This window comes from Bathycoccus prasinos, assembly GCF_002220235.1.
Source record: "Bathycoccus prasinos genomic : Chromosome_9".
Lineage (NCBI taxonomy): Eukaryota > Viridiplantae > Chlorophyta > Mamiellophyceae > Mamiellales > Bathycoccaceae > Bathycoccus > Bathycoccus prasinos.
Window position 1 is genome coordinate 13,837 of NC_024000.1, and position 20,907 is coordinate 34,743.

The 20,907-nt window shown below is 46.3% G+C and overlaps 11 protein-coding genes across 11 annotated transcripts; 4 read left to right on the forward strand and 7 right to left on the reverse strand.

Moving 5' to 3' along the window:
* Positions 1 to 20: 20 nt before the first annotated feature.
* Positions 21 to 5,003, forward strand: Bathy09g00100 (predicted protein; the record flags this gene model as incomplete). The annotated part of the gene is made up of 1 exon (XM_007511274.1): positions 21 to 5,003. The coding sequence occupies one exon, from the start codon at positions 21 to 23 to the stop codon at positions 5,001 to 5,003; it is 4,983 nt and encodes a 1,660-aa protein (XP_007511336.1).
* A 181-nt stretch (positions 5,004 to 5,184) lies between these two features.
* On the reverse strand, positions 5,185 to 6,432 carry Bathy09g00110 (predicted protein; the record flags this gene model as incomplete). The annotated part of the gene is made up of 1 exon (XM_007510813.1): positions 5,185 to 6,432. One exon carries the CDS (start codon positions 6,430 to 6,432, stop codon positions 5,185 to 5,187), a length of 1,248 nt encoding a protein of 415 aa, XP_007510875.1.
* Positions 6,433 to 6,964: 532 nt separating this feature from the next.
* Bathy09g00120 (unknown protein) lies at positions 6,965 to 7,279 on the forward strand (the record flags this gene model as incomplete). Its single annotated transcript, XM_007510947.1, has 1 exon — positions 6,965 to 7,279. One exon carries the CDS (start codon positions 6,965 to 6,967, stop codon positions 7,277 to 7,279), a length of 315 nt encoding a protein of 104 aa, XP_007511009.1.
* Positions 7,280 to 7,423: 144 nt separating this feature from the next.
* Bathy09g00130 (BET3 family protein) lies at positions 7,424 to 8,185 on the forward strand (the record flags this gene model as incomplete). The annotated part of the gene is made up of 1 exon (XM_007511025.1): positions 7,424 to 8,185. The coding sequence occupies one exon, from the start codon at positions 7,424 to 7,426 to the stop codon at positions 8,183 to 8,185; it is 762 nt and encodes a 253-aa protein (XP_007511087.1).
* A 52-nt stretch (positions 8,186 to 8,237) lies between these two features.
* Positions 8,238 to 9,167, reverse strand: Bathy09g00140 (predicted protein; the record flags this gene model as incomplete). The annotated part of the gene is made up of 1 exon (XM_007510874.1): positions 8,238 to 9,167. One exon carries the CDS (start codon positions 9,165 to 9,167, stop codon positions 8,238 to 8,240), a length of 930 nt encoding a protein of 309 aa, XP_007510936.1.
* A 231-nt stretch (positions 9,168 to 9,398) lies between these two features.
* Positions 9,399 to 10,712, reverse strand: Bathy09g00150 (predicted protein; the record flags this gene model as incomplete). The annotated part of the gene is made up of 1 exon (XM_007511088.1): positions 9,399 to 10,712. The coding sequence occupies one exon, from the start codon at positions 10,710 to 10,712 to the stop codon at positions 9,399 to 9,401; it is 1,314 nt and encodes a 437-aa protein (XP_007511150.1).
* Positions 10,713 to 11,699: 987 nt separating this feature from the next.
* Positions 11,700 to 13,244, reverse strand: Bathy09g00160 (predicted protein; the record flags this gene model as incomplete). The annotated part of the gene is made up of 1 exon (XM_007511066.1): positions 11,700 to 13,244. One exon carries the CDS (start codon positions 13,242 to 13,244, stop codon positions 11,700 to 11,702), a length of 1,545 nt encoding a protein of 514 aa, XP_007511128.1.
* Positions 13,245 to 13,396: 152 nt separating this feature from the next.
* On the reverse strand, positions 13,397 to 16,207 carry Bathy09g00170 (coproporphyrinogen III oxidase; the record flags this gene model as incomplete). Its single annotated transcript, XM_007511148.1, has 2 exons — positions 13,397 to 14,568; positions 14,692 to 16,207. 2 exons carry the CDS (start codon positions 16,205 to 16,207, stop codon positions 13,397 to 13,399), a joined length of 2,688 nt encoding a protein of 895 aa, XP_007511210.1.
* A 129-nt stretch (positions 16,208 to 16,336) lies between these two features.
* Positions 16,337 to 17,032, reverse strand: Bathy09g00180 (predicted protein; the record flags this gene model as incomplete). Its single annotated transcript, XM_007510910.1, has 1 exon — positions 16,337 to 17,032. One exon carries the CDS (start codon positions 17,030 to 17,032, stop codon positions 16,337 to 16,339), a length of 696 nt encoding a protein of 231 aa, XP_007510972.1.
* Positions 17,033 to 17,201: 169 nt separating this feature from the next.
* Bathy09g00190 (unknown protein) lies at positions 17,202 to 18,287 on the reverse strand (the record flags this gene model as incomplete). The annotated part of the gene is made up of 1 exon (XM_007511072.1): positions 17,202 to 18,287. One exon carries the CDS (start codon positions 18,285 to 18,287, stop codon positions 17,202 to 17,204), a length of 1,086 nt encoding a protein of 361 aa, XP_007511134.1.
* A 1,033-nt stretch (positions 18,288 to 19,320) lies between these two features.
* Bathy09g00200 (predicted protein) lies at positions 19,321 to 20,802 on the forward strand (the record flags this gene model as incomplete). The annotated part of the gene is made up of 1 exon (XM_007510882.1): positions 19,321 to 20,802. The coding sequence occupies one exon, from the start codon at positions 19,321 to 19,323 to the stop codon at positions 20,800 to 20,802; it is 1,482 nt and encodes a 493-aa protein (XP_007510944.1).
* Between the last annotated feature and the right edge of the window lie 105 nt (positions 20,803 to 20,907).

The window sequence follows — 20,907 nt, forward strand, 5'->3', positions numbered from 1 at the left end:
TCACTCTCGGGACAAATTGAATGTCGGTGAGACGAATTCGTTCTATCACATCCTCTACTGTTGCGCGAAACATACTCTCACGCACGGCGCAAAAAAGCTTTACCTCGTTTTCCGCTCCTCCAATTCTTCGACTAAAAGTGACGGCGACGAAGCCAACAGCCCCGTCTGCTCTTACTCTTACTGCTCTTACTATTCATTCTAGCAGCAGGAGAATGTTTTGTCGGGTTGTACCATCTAATGTGTCGTCTTCCTCGTCAATGTCTATGCAAAGTCATTCGTCAGGTACGCGAGTAGGATCCTCGACGTTCGCGAACGGTGGCGTCTGTCTTCGTCGTGCGTTCTTTTATTATCCTCGAACGATGACGACGACGACGACACACGTTGGCCGCCAGCAAAGCTTCTTGCTCACGGAGCGACAACAGCGAAAAGCGGGAACTAATAGGGTACGAAGAAGCTTTCAGTTTGCTCCAGTTTCTAAACAATCGGCATCGGGTGGCTCGAGAAATACAAGAAGCAACGCGACGAATGGTGCCCGAGGAAATGCGAGCGCAGCATCCCCTGGTCCTGGTGCTGCAAGCAAACCGAAACCATCGTCTGCGAGCACTGCTTCCTCTTCAGCCTCCTCTGCGAAAACTGCGACTTTACCAAAAGCTCCGCGAGCGCCGAAAAAGAAGAAAGGGCCAGCAAACGGCGCAAACGGCGGTGGCGCCGGCGCCGGCGACAAGAGTAGTCCGCCGTCAAACCGAAGGAATAATAATAACAACAAGACCGGTCGCAACAGAAACGGCGGTGGTCGAGGAAATCAACAACAGAAAAACTTCAAGAAGAATTCCGCCGCGAGCGGCGCAAATCAAAACGAAAGCTTAAATGCCAACGTTTTGACGTGTCCAAACGGACGCGAGCGATTGAAACGCAAAGAGGCAAAGGAGTTTTTAGATCTCTTTAAAGAGCAAACTGGAGGCACGGCGTTGTGCAAATCTGTGGACGATTCAAAGAACGTGTTGCATTTTGTGCAACAAAAGATGTTGTTTAAACAGAAAATTTCGTATCAGACTAGTGGACCGCCGCACAGTAGGCGTTTCGTCTCTACTCTAGAAGTTCCGATACAAACTGCTGCATTTCAATCGTTAGATGTGTTACCATCTTCGGCAACAGTTAACGGCGATGTGGTAACTTTTATGGGAGGCGGCATTGCGTTCACCAAAAGAGAGTCCTCATCACTCGCCGCTTTGGATATATTGAAACAGCTTTTAGAGTCTGGCATTGACCCAAAAGCACCTCCAAGCGTTGCCAAGATGAAAGAAAAAGAAATGAAAGAAAGAATTCAAAATGCGCAAGCTTTACTGGAGTTAGTTGATAGCTCGAGACCTTCTATCGACATATCCAAGAGACGAGATGGAAAAGCTGGTTTTGAGGCGGTGTTATCTTGCTTTGTCGACGGAGGAAAGAAGCTCGAAGGTGTTGGATACGGTAAATCAAAGTCCGAAGCTGAAGGAAACGCACTTCTGAACGCGTCGGAGGAACCTTTGAAGGAGTTACTTGGCGAGAACGTGATGAAAAGATTGCAAAAAGTTATCGCGGACTCTCCTGGGGGCCACGTTGCAACGCTGAGAATTCAAGCCTTACCGGATGAAGCAGTAGAAGTCCTCGTCAATGCTATGGGGTCTCCTGATGAGCATGACGAAAGAGTGATGGCTTTGAAAACCGAATGCCAAGAACTCGAACGACGCAGAGAAGAGAAGGCGGCGCGCAACGCCGAAAGTGGAGGAAATACCAGTTGGAGGAAGAAAGGTGAAAACTTGAACGAGTACCTCTTTAAATCCAAAAATGCAGAAGATTTATCCAAAGCGGAGGAGATTTTGGTCAGTAAGTACCGAGAAGAGCAAGCAAAGACGTCGCAAGAGATTTTACAGGAAGAAATCGAGCGCGAAAGACGAGCGAATGAGGATATAGATTCAGAAGAAGCTAAAATGGCACGTTTCCGAGAAAAGTTGCCAATTATTGAATTGAAAGAGGATATGTTGAAAGCGCTAGAGACCCAATCAGTCGTAGTTGTTTCTGGTGGAACTGGTACGGGTAAATCTACGCAATGCCCGCAGTATATTTTAGAAGATGCCCTAAGGAAAGGTAGAGGTGCAGAAACCAAGATTATCGTCACGCAGCCGCGCCGAATTGCGGCAATCTCAGTTGCCGAGCGCGTCGCCGCGGAACGCTGTGAACCGATTGGAAATTCCGTTGGTTACCGCGTCCGTTTACATGGGTCCGAACCTAGAAGTATTGGTGGTACTGTCCAGTTCGTCACCACGGGTGTTTTGTTGAGACGATTAGTTCGCGATCCAGAAATATCGGACGTTTCCCACGTGATTATCGATGAGGTACACGAAAGGGACATAAACACGGATTTCTTACTCGTACTTTTGAAGGAATTGATTCAAACCAGAAGAGATCTAAAAGTAATCTTGATGTCTGCAACTCTAGATGCTGAATCATTCTCAAAATATTTCACAATGGATACCGACATTGCTCGGCAAACGCCGTTGCTATCTGTGCCACCGAAGCCACGACATCCAGTCGAACTTCATTACCTAGAAGATATACTAGAGCAAACGCAATCAGACAACAGCAGAAATGGCGATGGTTTAGGAATACCGAGTGCAAATTCAAATGTAAACGACGATGGTGACGATATTATAGTTCAAAACAATGAAAATGAAATAACGAAGATTGGCCAAGACGACGATTGGCCACCAATCGTTCGTCGTCTCGCGGCTGAACTATTGCACGTGCAAGATATCTCGCTCGCTCGTGAGCTCGAAGAAGTTGAAGCGGAATCGAGAGCCTCCATGCAGATTGAGCGCATCGCTGATGCCGAAGATGCTGGTGAACAGCCAGAGTTTTCGGAAGATGAATATGAGGATGACGATGAGGATGACAGTGTCGACGACGACGATGACAGTTTGAACGCTTGGGAAGATCGGATGAAAAACGATGGTAGAAAACACTCGCACGGTCGACCGAGATTACAAGCTTTGCGTAAAGCCGTCGCGCTGAAGAACGATCGATCGGAGTTGGGGAAACCAGGAGTCTCTGGGTTCGGTGGTGGTAAAATGCGAGTAAATAAGAATACCAAACTTGGTGATCGCGATCAGTCCGAAGTTGCCGTGAATTTAGTGGCCGAAATTGCAACCCACATTGCGAACAAAGAAATCGAAAACAATAGAAAAGGTACCGTGCTTTGCTTTCTTCCAGGTTGGGACGAGATTAAAGCTGCAACAGAGCTCATACGAAAATCTACCACGTACAACGAAGACACTATGAAAATCATGCCGCTTCATTCGTCCGTCCCGCAAGAAGAGCAGCAAGCAGTGTTTACGCCTGCGAAAGAAGGTACGATGAAGATAATTTTGTCTACGAATATCGCTGAATCGTCGGTGACTATCGATGATGTACTATCTGTGATTGACGCTGGTCTGGTACGAGAAATGTCCTACAACGCGGAAAGCGCCATGTCTTCCATGGAAACGGTATTGATATCAAGTGCTTCGGCAACTCAGAGATCTGGAAGAGCCGGCAGGGTCGCTCCTGGATCGTGCTTTCGTCTCTACTCTAGAGGTGTGCACGCTTCTATGGCTGAACGCCCCACTCCTGAAATACAGAGAACGGCATTGGAAGCGACGTGCTTGCAGACGGCAGCGATGACGGAAAGTGGTATTCAGAGATTCTTATCGAGAGCTTTAGATCCTCCGAGCGAAGATACGGTAATGTATGCTGTTGATCGATTGACCAAGCTGGGTGCGATTCAAACCATTGAAAGTGGCGAAAAGTTGACAGCCTTAGGTAGAACGATTTCCAATCTACCGATTGATCCAGCCATCGCGCGAATGCTTCTTTTGGGTTGCGTCACAAAGTGCTTAGATCCCGTTTTGACGGCGGCGGCTTCGTATTCATCTCGCGATCCATTTTACACGCCTCCAGGCATGCGAGATGAAGCGAGAGCTATTCGCAAATCGTTCCACGACTCTTCAGATTTACTCTCGGTGTGCCGGGCGTGGGATCAGTGCAACGATCTGTTCAACAACCGGGATTACGACACCGCTCGCCGTTGGGGCTCTGACAACTTTATCTCAATCGCAGCCATGAGTAATTTGACTTCTGTCCGATCGCAATTACTGAGCGATTTAGTGAAATTAGGTTTTGTTTCTGAGCGAGACTGCGAGGGATATGGTCAAAGGAGAGTGTTGCGTTACGATTCTGGAATAAACACGCACGCCAATAACGAGGCGCTTTTTAAAGGCATATTGGCGACTGGTCTTCCTTCGAATCTTGCCGCACGAAGATCTTTGGGCGCATTTGGTACTTTGCGTACGCGCACAGAAAGCCACGCAGGATTGCACCCCTCTGGAGTTGCCTTCCACCGGAAACCTCCACGAGGTGTCGCTCCTTTGCCGAAGTGGTTCGTTTACCGTGAAATGGTGCTCTCTTCCTCCGTTTTCCTTCGAGATTCAACTGCACTTTCGCCCGAGCAGGTTGCCATGTTTGCTGGTCATCAAATCTCGTTTGCACCTAAAGTAGAGGAAGCTCAAAACGATAGTACCGAAAGTGATGATGGTTTACTAAATGCGGACGGATCGGTCAACGCCTCCATGGATATCGATATGTCGTTTGACGGAGACGACATGGTCCCGTCGTCACGTTTCGACCGCAGCGCTGCAGGCAGAGCTAAGTTTCTCTTAGACGAGTGGGTATTTTTAGATTCGAATTGCGAAGATACCATGGATTTACTCCGAGACGCCAGGGAAGAGTTAAATATGGCGCTCAATTGGAGAGTAATGTATCCTCGTAAGCCACCGCCAGAGTCCTCGGAGGAAATCGTGGATGCCATCGCTCAGATGCTCCGAATAGTTGACGAACGTGAAAGAAGGAAGAATAGATCGCGAGCGCGTTTTTCGCGACAATCGCCTTCTTCTTCTTCTTCTGGTGCTCCTTCAAGAAGAAAATTTTAGGATGGTGTAAGTTGATATAAGAAGAAATAGTTTGTAATAGAAGTCACACCCCAAAAGCGTAAAACGATAGCAACTATGGAAACAGTGGATTACATAAAATGGAAATAAACTTTACGGACGTACATTTTTTTTTTCATATACAATACAAACTTGTAAGCACACACGCGGTCATGTGAGCACATCATTTTTTCTTCCCGAGGAATGCTTCTAACGCTTCAACCGAGGAAGATAATCTCTTCTTCTTCCTGCTGCGCTTTCTTGGATTTCCATTCGCAACTAATTTCAGCGCGTCGTCGTCATCGTATCCGTTTCTCCAGCGTTGAAGAGGATCAACCGGCGAACATTCGCGTAAATCATGTACAACTTGGTCTAGTACGGCTTTAGAAATACCGCTGCGCAAGTTACACGTTTTTTTCACGTGATGATATATGTTCTCTCGGGTGTATCCAAGACATTCGCCTATCAAGACGCCGTAATAGGGCGATTGCGCAACCAAAGCGCCTTGCGCACCAAATGAAGCTAAAAGTGCGGCTCTTTCCCTGTTTGGTGATATGTTTGGATAGAATACGGCGCTTAAAGCTGTTGAACCTTCAATGCGACACGCTACGCACGAGAAAATCTGCGGCGTCGTTGTCACCAACTCTTTTAAAGCCCGCTTAACGAATGGGCAGTCGATTGGTTGTACTTGCCCGTCTTCGACGAACGGTGCGTACAGTTGAATCAACGCTAGTGGACGATTACCCGCAAGCAGCGCGTATATTTCGCCCGCGTTTAATGTTAATCGCTCAACTGCCGTCAACGGTGGTTGAGATGGCGTCGTACCCAACGACCAAAAATCCGGATTCTCAGACGCTTTCGTTTTCAATGCTGTCAAGTCTGTTATCTTCTCGTGTTTGACCCAGTCTACCTGTATCGTTTGTTTGTGTCGAATCTCTTCCAACACCGGATACTTTCCTGCCGTCACTAGCTCTTTGTGCAGACTCTCAAACTCGGGACAGAAAGCGAGGAGCTCTTCCGGCACGGAAGAAGACGAAAAATTTCCTTCTCGTCCACCACCACCACCACCACCACGAGTGTGGAGTCTTGCTTCTTTGGCCGTTTTCGAGACGTTCAGTTGGTACTCAATTCCGTCGATATAACCGATGAATGAAACGTCGCCAGAATTATCGATCTTTTCCACGATTTCAAAGTAGTATTTCTCTCCTTCTTCTTCTCCTTCTTCTTCTCCATCGTTGGCCAGCCGAATAAGATCCGTCGCTTGATAATCCTCCCAAGCAGTTATCCTAATTGCGTCGTCGTTTTCGCCGCCGCGAGGTGTTGTTTCCGAAGAATATCGGCAGCGCAGTGGACGCGATCGATGATGACGTACATATAAACGATTGTTATGATACTGCTTCGGTGCTATGTTGTGATTAAGACTTGTTTGCATTATTTTTCTCGACGTGCGGAGTATGGACTCAAGCAACTTATGGACTCAAGGATTTTTTTTTTCTCCAAGTAGTAGGAGAGTATTTTTGCTGCAGATTTCACCCCTCCCTCTCCGCAAAAGAAGAGAGGAGAGAGAGATGATAATGACGCTCCAACAAAACGAATACGTCAAGCTCAAACGACGACGACGACGACGACGACGACAACAACAACGATTACGTATATGTCAAGGTTTGTTGAATTGCTTTCTTCTGTGTTGCTGTATTATCGCTCTCGTGTTCCCACGTGGCGGAGTCGCATCAAAACGAAATCCGTTTGCTTTGCAAAAACAAGGAGGAGGCGACGACGATTCTTCTTCTTCTCCTACTTCTTCTCCTCCGTCCCATTCATCATCCTCATCCATCTCTCCAAAACAACAACACCAAGCTAGTATGGAAACGAACGAGACCGATGACGTTAGTGAACTACCGCCGGCACCAGCTCTACCGCCACCACCGTCTCCTGAGATGCCTTTCCCTCCTTCCCCTCCAGAAATGCCGCCTCCACCTCTTCCGCCGTATCCGCCGTACCCGCCTTTCGCGCCTTTCTCACCACCAGACGAAAGGAAATTCGTAGAAGAACAGAAAGAAAGCGAAAAGCGTTCGACAGGCGTGGGAGGGAACGATGGAGCTGGTAAGCTGTGGTGGTTTTGTTTTTATTTGACATGTGCGTTTATCGTCGTCGTCGGCACTTGGCTCAAAGCGAGAGAGCTCACTCTGAACCCGGAGATGCGGTACAGAGCGCAAGCAAACTTTCGAAGACCAGCGACTCGTTTGCGACCCACGCAAAACTACGAACGCGTCGAGTAAACATTAGACAAACGCAACGTAGTGGCGATAATAGTAATAGTTAGGAGGGGTAGATTAGTAGTAGTAGTAGTAGAATACAGAACGTAAAAGTACTTAGTAAAACTACTTCACAAGAACTTCTCCACAAAAAAAAGAAGAGAGGAAATGGACTCTTCCCGAACTTTTGGCAATGCTCCCGCTCCTCCTCCTCCTCTTCCTCCCACTAACGCGCCATCTTCATCCACTGCCACCACTAGGATCAACACCATCGTCAGTAGTGACGATGGTTCGCAAAAAAAGCTCGTCTCTCTTCTTGCTTTTCACCATTTGCTTCTCGAGTTCGTTCACGAGTTTTACTCCTCCGCAACAACGACCACCGACCGAAAAGCGCAGGAACGAGAACAAGAACAAGAACGAGGAGAGAGAAATTCGAGAGGCAAAAATAACATCGATACAATGGGCCAGTCTGTAGGACAATCGCTCTGCGAAAAGCACCTGCTCGACGTGAAACCGTTCGGTGAGGATAAAGTAGACGAGATTATCGTGTGGATGTGCAAGAACTTTTGGACAAAGACGTTTGGAAAACGAATTGACTCTTTGAAGACAAATAATCGAGGAACGTTTGTCCTCTTAGATAATAACTTCGCCTTGACGAAAACTTTCGCCGATAAATGTAGTTCTGGTAGAAGCAGCGATAGTAGCAATAATAGTAGCGCGGCGATGCTGACAGCAACATCATCAGATGGGGGACAACAACATGAAGAGAACAATAGTCACGAGGACGGCGTAGAAGAACACGCGTTGTACTTCGCCAGTCAAATAGTAAAAGGAGCGCTGAATAGAGTGAAAGTGAATCCGCAGAGCGTAAAAGGAGAGTTTGTTTCAAAGCGCTCGCATCGCGCGGTCACGTTTACGATTGTTTTGTAAGTGATTATGTACCAAAAAAGTGCTTCTTTGAAGGAAGGCCAACAATTCTTTTTTACGCTATGAGCCGCAAGAGTGCTCCGGAAAGTTGAAATGATTTTGACGTCTCTTCTAAGCAAACATCTTTTTCTTCCCGGCTCCATTTTTCGGCAGCTTCGTTAAGTTTCTCCTTGACCTCCGCGAGAGACTTTTCTAACCCTCCGTTTTTGTTCCAAACGTAAAATTCCAACTCTTTTCCGTCTAAAATCATCTCCGAAACCTTTCTTCCTATCATCTTCCCGCCGGCCGAGTGCGCAAAGTAGACGTTGTAAAAATGACATAAGAAACGAGGCGGTGACTCTTTCGCCAAGTTCTTGAGAAATTCAGCGTATTCTTTACCTGCCCCTTTCGCCTCGGGAACCTCCATTTCCAAAGTTTCCCGAAACCACTCAATGTCTTTATCCAAAGCTTCGGAACGTTCGAGACCGCAGTCGATGAACGCCTTATACATAGGATCCGCATTCGAGGCGACAATAGCTTCCATGGCATCGTACACAGCTTTCGACTCTACGAGGAAATTCAAATAACCCTCTTTCGTCGGCTGCCATTGCGCCATGGGCTTTTGTTCGGGAACTTTTTCCGCTTTTTTTTCGCCTTCCTTTGGCGCTTGCTCTCGTGTGTGGAGCTTCATGGCCACAAAACGCATCTCCTCGACGAAACCTTTATTTTCTCCCGGGCGTCTCTCCGTGGAAGATGCCGAGCCGTGTCCGTGTCCGTGACCAGCTGCGTGTATGATCATTACACCGCCGCGTTGTCTGTCTCTATTTATATTCGTTCCTCTTCTTCTACTGCCGCTGCTACTCATAATATTTTTGTTGTTGTTGTTGTTATTTTTGTGTCTGTCGTCACCATCGACGACGAAAGAAGAATAGGAGACTCGTCGCTGATTATTGTTACTGAATCGAAGGAAAGGCGAAGAGCGCGTTGACACGGATGTAGAGGCCATCGTCGTCGTCATCATCATCATAGTTAAAATATAGTAAAAAGTCTTTTCCGTGCGTGCTTGCGTTGATTAGAAAAGAAATGAAGAGGAGAAAGAGAAGAGAAGAAAAGAAGAAGAAAAGAAGAAGAAATCGAAAATCCAAAAAAATGGCCCAAGTGCCAAGTGTGCTTGTATGTGTTTCTTTCTAAACCGTGTTTATTTAAAAAATCAATTCCCGATGTGTAAGTGCAACAATCAAGAGTCTAAATACGACTTGAGTTCAATAATCTCTTCGCAAGCTCGGCATGCCTCTTCGTACGTCGTCACCGCATCCGGAAACTTCACTCGGGTGATGTACGAACTCCCGCCGACGCGAACGCGAACTTCCATGCCAAATTTATCTATTGAAATGACCCATAAGTCATCGCAACCGTTTTCAACCAACTTCATTAGCTCACCCGAGTAGCGCGTATTCAATTGTGCCAATGTATCGAGGACGTTACGATCGTGCGAAGGCGTGACGATTGCATCCGGAGCGGCGTTCTTATACTCTTCCATGTTGATCCAATTCAAAGATCCAAATCCACCGACAAAATACGCGTCAATCAGTCTGTTCATTCTAAAAAACGAGTAATCACCCCATAAGTCCTCTAATTCCGTGCTCTCTTTTCGCGTGCTATATTTGTTCTTAAATATTTCATTCGCCGCCGCCGAGTACTCTCCTTTCGGTAGTTTGTAGACGTCCCCGAATAAGGTGACTCGGGCGTTCGCTAAACCACCCCAACCGTTCATTTTTACCGTCAAAGAACATTTTGGATCCCCGGCAATATTTCTCGTGTGTATTGCTAGAGGAGATAGGCAAAAGATCGGGTGACCAGTGGAATCCGTGGCGAAATCAACTGTCGAACAGAAAGGATACCCAGCTCTCCTGTGGTGCAACGCATTCATCGTCGTGCTCAAATCGGCATAATCGGCTTGTTCCATCAAATTCCTAGCGGCAATTGAAAGCGGTGGAAGTTCTTTATCCCTCGACCCCGCTGTAACGACGCCTCCAGCCATAGGTGTTCGTAAGAGCTTCGTCATCGGCGCCCCGTTTGTTCTCGTTCGATTTTTTGTGTTGTTTTTACTGTCGTAGTCCGATTGTCTGGGTAGTTCTAGTTCACCTTTGGACTTGTCGCCGTTCACAATCTTCACCTTGTTGTTACTGTTACTCGTGTTTTCGGTATTTTCCACCTGCTTCGCTTGCGGCGGTGATGGAGCACCGGAATTATTACTGTTGATAGTACTGTTCGTATTGTCTTTGTTCGTATTCACAGAAGAGACACTTTTTCTTTGTTGATTTCCACCGGCAGAAAATCTCCTGTGCGCGATAGTCTCTTCCACACCTCCCGCCGCGGTGCGTCGTCCGTTCGGATTCATAGACCCGAAAACAACGCATCCTCCTCCTTTGCGTCTTCTTCTATCCCCCGCGCTTGCTCTGTTGTTGTTCTCTAATCGTTGTTGTCGACCAATACGTTGGGGAAGAGGACAAAAAACCTCGTTGTTTAAACTGAAACAGTTCGTCGTCATGTTCTTCTTCTTCTTTTTTCGACGACAAAACCGCGCGCAATACAACGGGAGAAAGCGAGAGAGTGAGAGCGAGAGAGAAAGAGAAAGAGAAAGAGAAAGAGATTGAGATTAAAGACGACGACACCACGACGACGACCAAGGGAGGAAGGAGGATATCGTCTCGCGGATTATAGTCTTTCTCTTTTTTTATTTTGAAGCAAGAAGGAAAAGAGTTTGAAGAACAAAATTTTTCCATCCATGCATAGAGAGACAAGTCGTTATACAAGTCGTTATAAATAAAAATATATTCACCACGAAACCAACACATAAACAAACACCAACCCACCACTGCGGTTCACGACAAAAATGGACATGCGGAACAAAAGCGTCGCGAGGCCAATGGGTACAGACGGTTCCGATCACGCGTACAGGCAGAAAATCGTGGATCGATACAAAGCGGCGGCGAAAGCGAGAAGTTATTTAAACGGCGTCGTCGCGACGGCGATGGTGTATCACCCTTTAGTTTTACTTTCGGTTTTCCTTCCTAAAAAGATTGTCGGAAACGCAGTTCAGTACGACATACACAATGTACCAATCTTAGCGACGAATGGAATGCAGTTTTTAATCGTTTTGCTCTGCGCGCACGCGTCCAGGCAAGTGCCATCGAAGGAAAAAAGAGTTTTGAGTCTGTCTTCTGTGCTCATTCTGCTCGGCGTGTTGAATATTGTCTTCGCGTTGATGGTTCGGTTTCGGGAACATCCAGACGTGGTAGATCATAAAAAGGTAGCGTGGATTGGTGCTGTGTCGATCGAAAAAGTGATGAGAAAGTTAATTGGAGCGAAACGGTGCGACGTGTTAGGTGTGAGAGCGAATAAGATGTATCCTTCGCTCGCGCAGTTGGAAGTATTTGGTGAAATCATGAGCTTCGGTATTCCAGTTGCCATTCGAGGCATGGCTAAAGCGCTCATTAGCCACGGCGTAAAAAATGTGAAATCAAAATAGTATGAATCAGAGCGTGTCTAAAAATCTTTGGTAGGCGTGCAAATGCCTCTTCTGCGCTATTCTATAGCTAATCGCGACTTGCATGCGCGAACTTTCAATCTCATCAAACACAATCTTCTCGTCGTCTTCTAACGTCGTCGGAAACTGCGAAAGCGCCGCCACTGTAGCTTTTTTCATTTGCTGCACAATCTCCGGATGAACCTTTTCTTGATCCGCGATTTCATCTGGTACGCCTTCAGGACTTCTCTTCGAGACTGCTAACAACTGGGACCCAGCCCACGCCGCTCTATCGTCTCCTTTTTCTTTCAGCTCTTGCACTGCTTTCTTCACCACCTTGAACGGTGCCTTCCTCATACCGGGCATCACGCACTCCATGGGTATCCTATCGTTCGGATTCGTATCGTCAACGAACCCGTAATGCAACGCTAATAAAGCGTTGGGATGTCTCGCCCCGTAACAAATAAACATCTCCAATCCTTCTTTCGGTTCTTTCTCCTCTTCTAGTGGCGGCGGTAATCCTTCCTTCTTGTCCTCCTCTAAGGAGTTTTTCGCTCTCCATTTCAACTCGTACCGTAATCCATCCTCGCTGACACCATATATTGAGTTCGGCACTGTCCTATGATTCGTCAAATCTGCGCCAGGTACGACAAACGCGCACGGAAAAGACCCTTCTCCGGCCACATTCAGTTTTCCACTCATCGCTCTCGTGTGCGCGACCGATCTCGCCCACCTCAAATCCTCCAAGTCAATCATATCCTTCACCCCTTCCTTATTAAATAGTGGCTCTTTCAATAACTGTTCAAGCTGTGCCTCGTACATTTTAGCCGACCCTTTCGCCATGTTCATCACGCTCACGTCTTGTAACTCCTCCAACTCTTTTTCGTTCGCTAAATACAACGAGTCGTACGACTTTGGCAACGTCTCACGCTTATACGTTTTCCATTCTTCGCTGTTCTTGGTCAACCACGCGACGACAACGGCTATGCGCATATCTTTTGGCATTTGACACTCAGTGACAAATTTGACCAAAGTCTCTGGAATTGAAGGAATACCTAACCCATTCATCCATTCCGTGTAGAATTCTCTTACGCGGTCCTGTTGCGGCTGCGTTAACGCGGATGACATGTTTGCGCCTCCGCCGCCGCTACTGCTAAGAACGTCCTCGGGAACGCACGCGCACACGTTTAAAGGCGTGGACGTCAGCGGGACATCTTGGGAGCTTCCATTCGAGAACAAACCTCGACCAAACTTTCCTGTGGCTAAATAGGAGCCAGGGAATTCTACGCCAGCTGGAACGATGACGTGCTCTGATGGTGACGGAGACGAACGCGCGCCTTTGACGACGGAAGAAGAAACAGCTCTCTTGTGTTGGTGATGATGCGAAAGAAAGTGGAACCGAAATGTGTGTGGGTGTAGTTGTTGTTGTTGATGAAGATGATGGTGATGATGATGCAAAAAGCCACTCGGCGAGGACGCTCTGGGTGGGGGTTGCTGCTTCTGCTTCGGCGAGAGAGCCGCGGCAGAGGTGGATACGATGCCGTTGCGGTGCATGGTTGTCTGGCTTCTTAAAGTGAAGAACACACGAAGGGAAAGAATTTTTTGTCAAAGTGGATAGACTTGATTACTGGAAAACTTAGGGTGACTTACTGCTCTATGAACTTTTAAGTACTAGTATCTAAATCAATATTTATTATAATCTTTTCTTAATCGACCCAATCGACTGGCTCGCGTAAAACTTCCAACAACCGCGCCTCCTTCGACCCTTCTGGCGGAGTAGCTTTGTAATCCCATCTTATCCTTGGGGGAGCTGACACCATGATCGATTCGAATCTGTCGGGAGTCACGCCGTCTAATCCAAACTTGACTCCTCGATCGTAGAGAAGGTTGAATTCCAAATATCGACCTCTTCGTTGTTGATGCCATATAGATTCTTGTTCGGTTATTGCTGTGTTTCTTTTTTTCTTCGCGATTGGCTCCCAAACATCGAGCCAGCTCAAAGCGACTGCTTTCGTAAACGCCTTTGCATCAGACGGCGCGACAGAGGCGTCGCCGTCTTCTCCCCCCCTTGTTGCGACGTCATCGAAAAATAATCCACCGACGCCGCGATGCTCGAGCCTCGCTGGAATGTAAAAATAACTGTCGCAGAATTCTTTGTACTTGCGATAGAGCGAGTGTTTGCCGAATTTTTCCACGCTTTCTCTAGTTTGGTACTCGTCGCAAACATCTCTGCACTTACCGTGAAAATGTTTCGCGTCTTCCTCATCTAAATAATAGGGCGTCAAATCCATGCCGCCACCATACCAGGCATTTGTTTCTGTCCCTACGGATGCTGAGTCTGGTTCAACCGCGAAGCGCCTGATGTCTGCCCTAAAAGTTGGTACGTGTGGGCTTCGGGGATGCCACACTAATGATAACGCGCACGCGTTGTATTTTTGTCCTCCCTTCGGGTTGATACCTTTTCTCCCTCTCGAGGACATTGTTTTCGCGCGCGTTTCCGTTAAAGTGCCTCGAATGACCGAAACATTGCAGGCAGCTTTCTCGAATAAATCACCGTCCGAAAAGACTCTCGTTCGTCCGAACGATCCGTCTTCTCTTTCCCACGGGTCGTCGCAAAATCCCTCGTGGTTGTTATTCTCGTTGCTCCCATCTAATCGAGTCAACTTGTCGCACAACTCGCTTTGCCACTCAAAAAGGAAAGACTCAAAGTCATCACGATGTTGTTGTTGTTGTTGTTTGGAAGACGACGCTTTCAACGAAAACGAACGCGATGCGCGTTGACTCGAATTGCGCAGCCAAGGTGGACGACAACGAGAAGATGCAGAAGCGTGGATGTGAGTCGTCGTCGTCGTCGTCGAGGAGGCTTGCATGCTAAACTCTTTTTGTGTGCTGAAGTGAAGGATTTTAAGATATTTTTCATACTACAACGATGTACACGTCTGAACGCTGAAGTGCTTCACTATTCTCTCTTCATCAGGAAGAAAGTTTGACTTCAAATTACGAACGACGAGCTTGAACGATTTGATGTCTCTCGCGGCCACGCGGCTCTCTATGAAGTTTGCGATTCCCGGCTGTGGAATCGAAGACGCGCTCGAAAACTTTGCCCGGAGAATCGTGGAGGAAGAGGAGGAGGAAAGTTGCGATGCACCCAGAAATATGGGAAAGAAATGGTCCTTTCCCTCTTCTAAATCGATTTCAAAGAAGATTTCTAAGGATGATAACTTGTCAGTTTCCACCGTAAGCCCGATTTGCATCCACTGAACGTCACTCGAGTTGGTTACATTTCTCGTTGGAATTTTTATTTCAAATACGAGGGGAGCGCCAATCGAGATTTTCGATGTACGAGTACCACCTCCGTAGACGTAAATCGGACAATACGACGCGTTGTGCTCCGAAAAATCGCGAGAAATTTGTTCGTGCAATTTTCCTTCCGTGACATTTATACTCATTATCTCCCCTGGACTTTTACGATTGACGAGATATGCGATATCATCGTCGAAGCGAATGCAATTAATCGTACTACTTCCATCAAACTTCCAAGACTTTTCGAGAGAAATCACTCCATCATCTCTTAAAAGAAATACAGTCGCTGGCGTAGCTTTGTGATAACTTTTCGTACCAACGATAATTTTAATTTGCCCATCATGCGTGTTTGCAATAATGCTCGTCCCTGCTAAATCATCTGTACCATCAATTTGAAAAAATGATACAACGCTCGCCATTCCATCATCCTTATTGTGCCTCACCTTACATATTGATAACGGAGAGGAATGTGACACCCAAAACGAAAATTCATAATCAGACGATTGATCTCCACGTACGAAGTGTCCGTTCCGAATCGAGCGACACGGCAAAGTAATCGACTGTTTCTGGACGAAGTTGTTGTTATCAATGGTAACAAGCTCGGAGGGAACAGCGTCTGAAACGAAATACGAAAAGTTTTGACCAGTCGAAACTCCCGAGCGAACGCTTCCAATCGTAAGTTCAAGAGACGGACCTTGTTCAATCAGATCTTCTAAGTTTACATCAAATCGAACAAGTTTTGAAGGAATCGCCCACGTCGCGACAAGAAAAGACGGTTTCCCTTCATTTAAAAAGCTCGTTATAGCAGTTATTGGGAAATTTTCGATTTGCTTTAATGTCATCACAGCGCCCGATTTTTGTGTGATCTTCCCAGCAGAAATGACTTCGGACTTTGACGTTCCTAGTAACACGTAGCCGTCTATAGAAGATATGGCACGAAATTGCGAACCATTTTTCAACTCTGGGAAGGAGAAAATACCGTCGTTATAGACTTTTCCGCCGTTCTGGCAAAACGATAAGAATTGAATCGTCGGTATTCTGTTTTCATTGAAGGCACCCACGGCAGTCGTTGCCATCTGTTTTTCTCGAATGGAAGACCAAACGGTAATATCACTGATTCTCTCATCAATTACATGAAACGGTTGCATGATTTGCATACCAAAGACGCACCCCATCGTTATTGTAATCGTAAAGATAGAGAAGAGTGCATTCATATTGTTCTATTTCCGTTTGGAAGAAGTATACAAGTGTGTGAAGATTTTTTTTTTTTCCAGCCGTGTCAGTTACTTTTGCGTTTCCTGAATATTATGACATGTCGCTTCAAACAAAAATACGTTTCATCATCAAGTAGTATTAACGTTATCGTGATTTTGTCTCACGTTACGTTCGACTGCCATCGCATCAAAAGTACCAGGTAATGTCTCGAAATTTTTATTGAATAAACTGTACGCTGAGAGTTTCCCATCTTTGTTCGTCGTCGTCGGCGCATTGGACATGTTCGAAAACATCAAATAGAACAGAGAACACAAAACAAAAATCGGGCCCAAGTCGTGATTATACGCCATCTTCGCGACACAACACCAGAAGAATGTTCCCAATATAAACCGAATCACCGCCGTGCTGCAAATGACGATGAAAAATCGAGCAGCGTTGGGCGAGAAAAAGCTGAAAAATCCTCTCCCTTTTTTGTTCCGATTCCGAATGAGAGTTCGTTGAAGAAAGTTCAAAGAAGAAGATTGTTTCCCTTTGTTCAACTTTGTCTGTTGTTGGCTTCGTGCCGAAGAAGACACCACCGGTTGGAAATTAACTAAAACTGTATCGCCTGGTTTAATATTCGCTCGCTCGTCGTCGTCGTTCAGCGCAGCTCCTCTCAGAAACATGTTCAACGACGCCGACGAGGACGACGAAGAAGATTCCGAGGCGGAGAAGAAAGCCGAAGCAATTTTTTTTCTCAACTCTCCAACTGTCATCAAACCTGAGGAAACTTCGATGACTTTCGTCTCCGAGTTGTGTTGCATCGTGCGAACCGTTATCTTCATTTTGCGTTCGATAAACCACCAACTCCGGAAGAAGAAGAAAATTCAGCAGCAGCAGCAGCAGCAGCAGGAGCAGCGCGTTTTTTAAAGTGGCGTACACGTAATTTTATGCAAGTCCAAAATAAATAAATACAAAAAGGTTCATGGATCATCACTCAAGGTAAAACAGACACTAGTCTTCATCGTCGGAACTATCTTTATCGAAGACGAGAAAAATTCTGTCCAGGTGCTTACGCAACGTCGATTGACTCTTGTCGTATGTTTTATTTCCGTCCGGGTTTTGAGATGACGACCGATCTGCGCGCGAACTCGTACTTCGTGTCACTCGTTCTCGCTGTTGTTGCTGCTGTTTTCGAACCATCTCCTCCTCCCGTTGCGTTCGCTCCAAAGCTTCGCGATTGAGTTTATTTTGTTCCAGTCGCTCGCGTTCTTTCGCTCTTTGTTCCTCAATCCGTCTTCTATAAGTTGTCTGAGCTACTTTGTTTTCCTCTTCCATTTGTCTATGTTTCAAAGCCACCGCTTCTTGCTCTTTCCGTTGCCTTTCCGTCTCTCGCTCTTTCGCTTTCGCCGATAACTTTGCCGCGAGCATTTTTTCTCTCAACGCTTCCTCTTCTTCCATTTTCAACCGCAAATTTTCCTTCTCTCTCAATCTTTCTTGCTTCAACAACTCTGCCTTCATTTTCTCGTCCGCGATGGCGCGTTGCTTCGCCTCTTGTTCCAATTTTTTCGCGCGTTTCTTCTCGTCCTCTTTCAACTGCTTTTCGTTTTCTTTTCGCTTCACCTCCAGTTCTTTTTTCCGTTCCTGTTGCTCCTGGATTCTCCTTTCTTCCTCTTGCTTACGAAGTACAGCTTCGTTCTCTCTCTCCTCTTCCACGGGAACAATAAATTCAGCCGGTTTGTTCCACTGCGCTTCGCCCGTCTCGTCTTCTCGAACGTAATAAAAGTTTCCACTCGTTTCGTCGTAATATCGAATCCACCCATTCGAGTGCAATCCGTCATCCTCCTCAGAGCCTTCCGTGCTGTCGTAGTCACTTTCGGTATCACCTCCTTCCAACTTCTGATTTTGTTCTTGTTGCTGTTGTTGCGTCGCATTCTTCTTTTTCTCCGCCGTCGTTTCCTTGGCTTGCGGCTGTCCCTGCTGTTGTCCTCCATTTTTTTTCTTGCCTCCTCCAAAACATCCTCCTCCTCTTTCTTTGTTCTTCTTCTTCTTTTTCTTCTCCTCTTCTTTTTTTGTGTTCTTCGCCGCTTCCGCCGCCATGTGTTCTCGTCGATGTTTAAATAAATTCCTTTTCTTTCTGTGTTGACTTTGTTTGATGATGTGCGTATTCACTTTTCGCTTTAACAGAGAAATAACAACAACGTGATTGATGAGTGAATTTTGTGAAAATTGAGAGAATTGCGTTGAATTGAGTGAATTTTTTTTTTACTCGCGGCCCGCAATTCAAGAAAAACAATCCTGCCAGCTGCCTGCTGATGAAAGAAAAACAAAAAAAAAGAGAATTCTCTCTCTCTCTCTGCTCTCTCTTCTTTGATTTTTTCAACAACCTTCTTCACTTTCGCTATCGCTATTCGTACTATAATACATGCGACACCGCGTGGCGACGCCACTCTTTGCTGCTCGCATCCCGTCCACGACATCTGCTCCGCGTATTATCTACACGCAACAACGCACTGCTCTGCGACGAAGTAGTAGTTTTTCTTCGACGACTTTAGAGAAGATTGCAAAATCGATATACCGGGAAATTTTGCGCGAGTGCGCTGGAAAACAACGAGCAAGAAGTAAAGTAGCAGCGGTAAACGCGTTATCTCCGCACTTGAATTTACCACCATCATCATCATCATCACCAACAACAAAAGAGACCAACACCAAGGGAGCGATTCCGTTTCGCGTCCGCGCGTTGCTCGCGAATAATCTTCGAGAAGCGTTTCGTGCCGCCAGAGACGACGACGAGGCGAAAACCAAAGTAAACGAAAACGAAAAAATAGCAAACTTGGCGCGAACGATATCGATTTGGACGTTCTGTCATCGCGCGAACGAGGACAACAAGAGCACAGAATACGTAGTGTTGAATAACTTAGTGAGTTATTACGATTCGCGAGCGAAAATACATTCTCGATTGAGCAGCAAAAAAATCCTGCGGGACCGAAAGATCTTGGCGTCGTTGGAGACTGAGTTCAATACGCTTTGCGTGAAGCCACTCATTGAACACATCGAGAGAAGCGCTTCGGTGCCCCCCAAATCATCATCATCAACGCTCCGTCCACCGTTTGTGTTTAATATTTGAGACACCATGGTGAACTTTAAAGTTTCGCGAGGGGCGAATTCGCTTTCCGGGAACGGGGCAGCTCCGGAAGTTTCGAAAGATGGAAAATACGTGAATAAAAAGACGCTGAAGGAAAACGAAGACGGGAAAGTATCGTTGAAAGTTGTTGCTCTAGAAAAACTGGGTTTGACAAGTACGACGTATGATTGTTTGCTACCAGCAAGTGCATTTGCGTTGCTTTCTGTTGCCTCAAATGAGAGTACCATCGCCACGATGAAAAGTAAGGCATTTTGTTTCTTCACGCTGGAAAAGCACAGCGACGTTGTTCTAAGAGGCGCACGTGCTGTAGATTTTGATGTTACACTGCAAGAGAACGAAGTAGCGATTATCAAAGACGTGAGAATCAACGCGCACGTGGGAGAAGACGTCGTGCACACGTTTCTTCCTTTTGTCTCAACTGCAATCGAAAAGAAAGACATCTTACACGACGTTATTGTTGAAGTGCGTCCTCTGGACAATAACAACAGCGAGAGTGTAGCTTGCGCAATCATAGACGCCAAAGATATTGAGAAAACTGCACAGACGCGTTTCGCCGGACGTTTCGTTTCAGTCGGTGAAGTATTTGCATTCGAAGCGTTGAATTTGAAAGTACGAATAGTGGGAACCAATTCGCTTCCATTAGAAGAGCGAATGGATATTAAGTACCATTGTTTTCGTGGAATTGTGGATGTGGCGGAGACGACTATGTTTTACACTCAAACCGCGCCGAGAGATATGGAGATTCTTAAGATTATGAACGCGAGAGCACCTCCGAACGAGGAAGACATGTTCTTAAAAGGCTTCGTACACGTCCACACGAACGACGAGGAGATTTTCCCCGTTCACATGAACGTCTTAAGACCGTGTGTGGCTTTGACAAAATTTATTCGCAGTGCTGCGAATGAATCGAATGTCTCGTGCTCTGTTAATATCGATACGGTGCTTTTCGATCGAGTCTTACTCTTTTTAACTTGTATCCGTGATGGAGAAAAACCACCGAATTATGATTTGCGCATGACTGAATCACTCTCGGGAGCTGCAAAGACGCTTCAATGCGCTCCACTGATCGATTACTGCGACGCTAGGCTTGGGTCGTACATATCGCGTTTGCGCGAGTATACGTGGGAGGAAATCGTACAAAAAAATAACCAAGAGCAGGCCGTTTTGTTAGTTATAGACTACATGGTGCTAGACGTGAAGAATTGGTTACCGGAGCATCCAGGGGGTGATATGATTATTCCGGCACAGTCTTTGAACAAGGATGCAAGCACGCATTTCGAATTGTACCACAGTAGCAAAGAATCCTTCTTGTATCTCAAGCACTTTTACGTGGGCGAAGTTTGCGAAGAAGACCGTGAGAAAATTCCAAAGTCCGACGCACCAGCCTCGAGTGAGTTTTTGAAAATGCTGAGAGATTATTGCGAGGATTTTCGAATCGAGAGTAAAGCGAAGAAGAAGGAATTCTTCTAATGATTCATAAATAGTACACACACAAACTTAATAAAAACAACACCGCGCCGCTCTAATAGAAAAAAATACACACTCTCGCTTTCACTCTATCACACATTCTCTCTC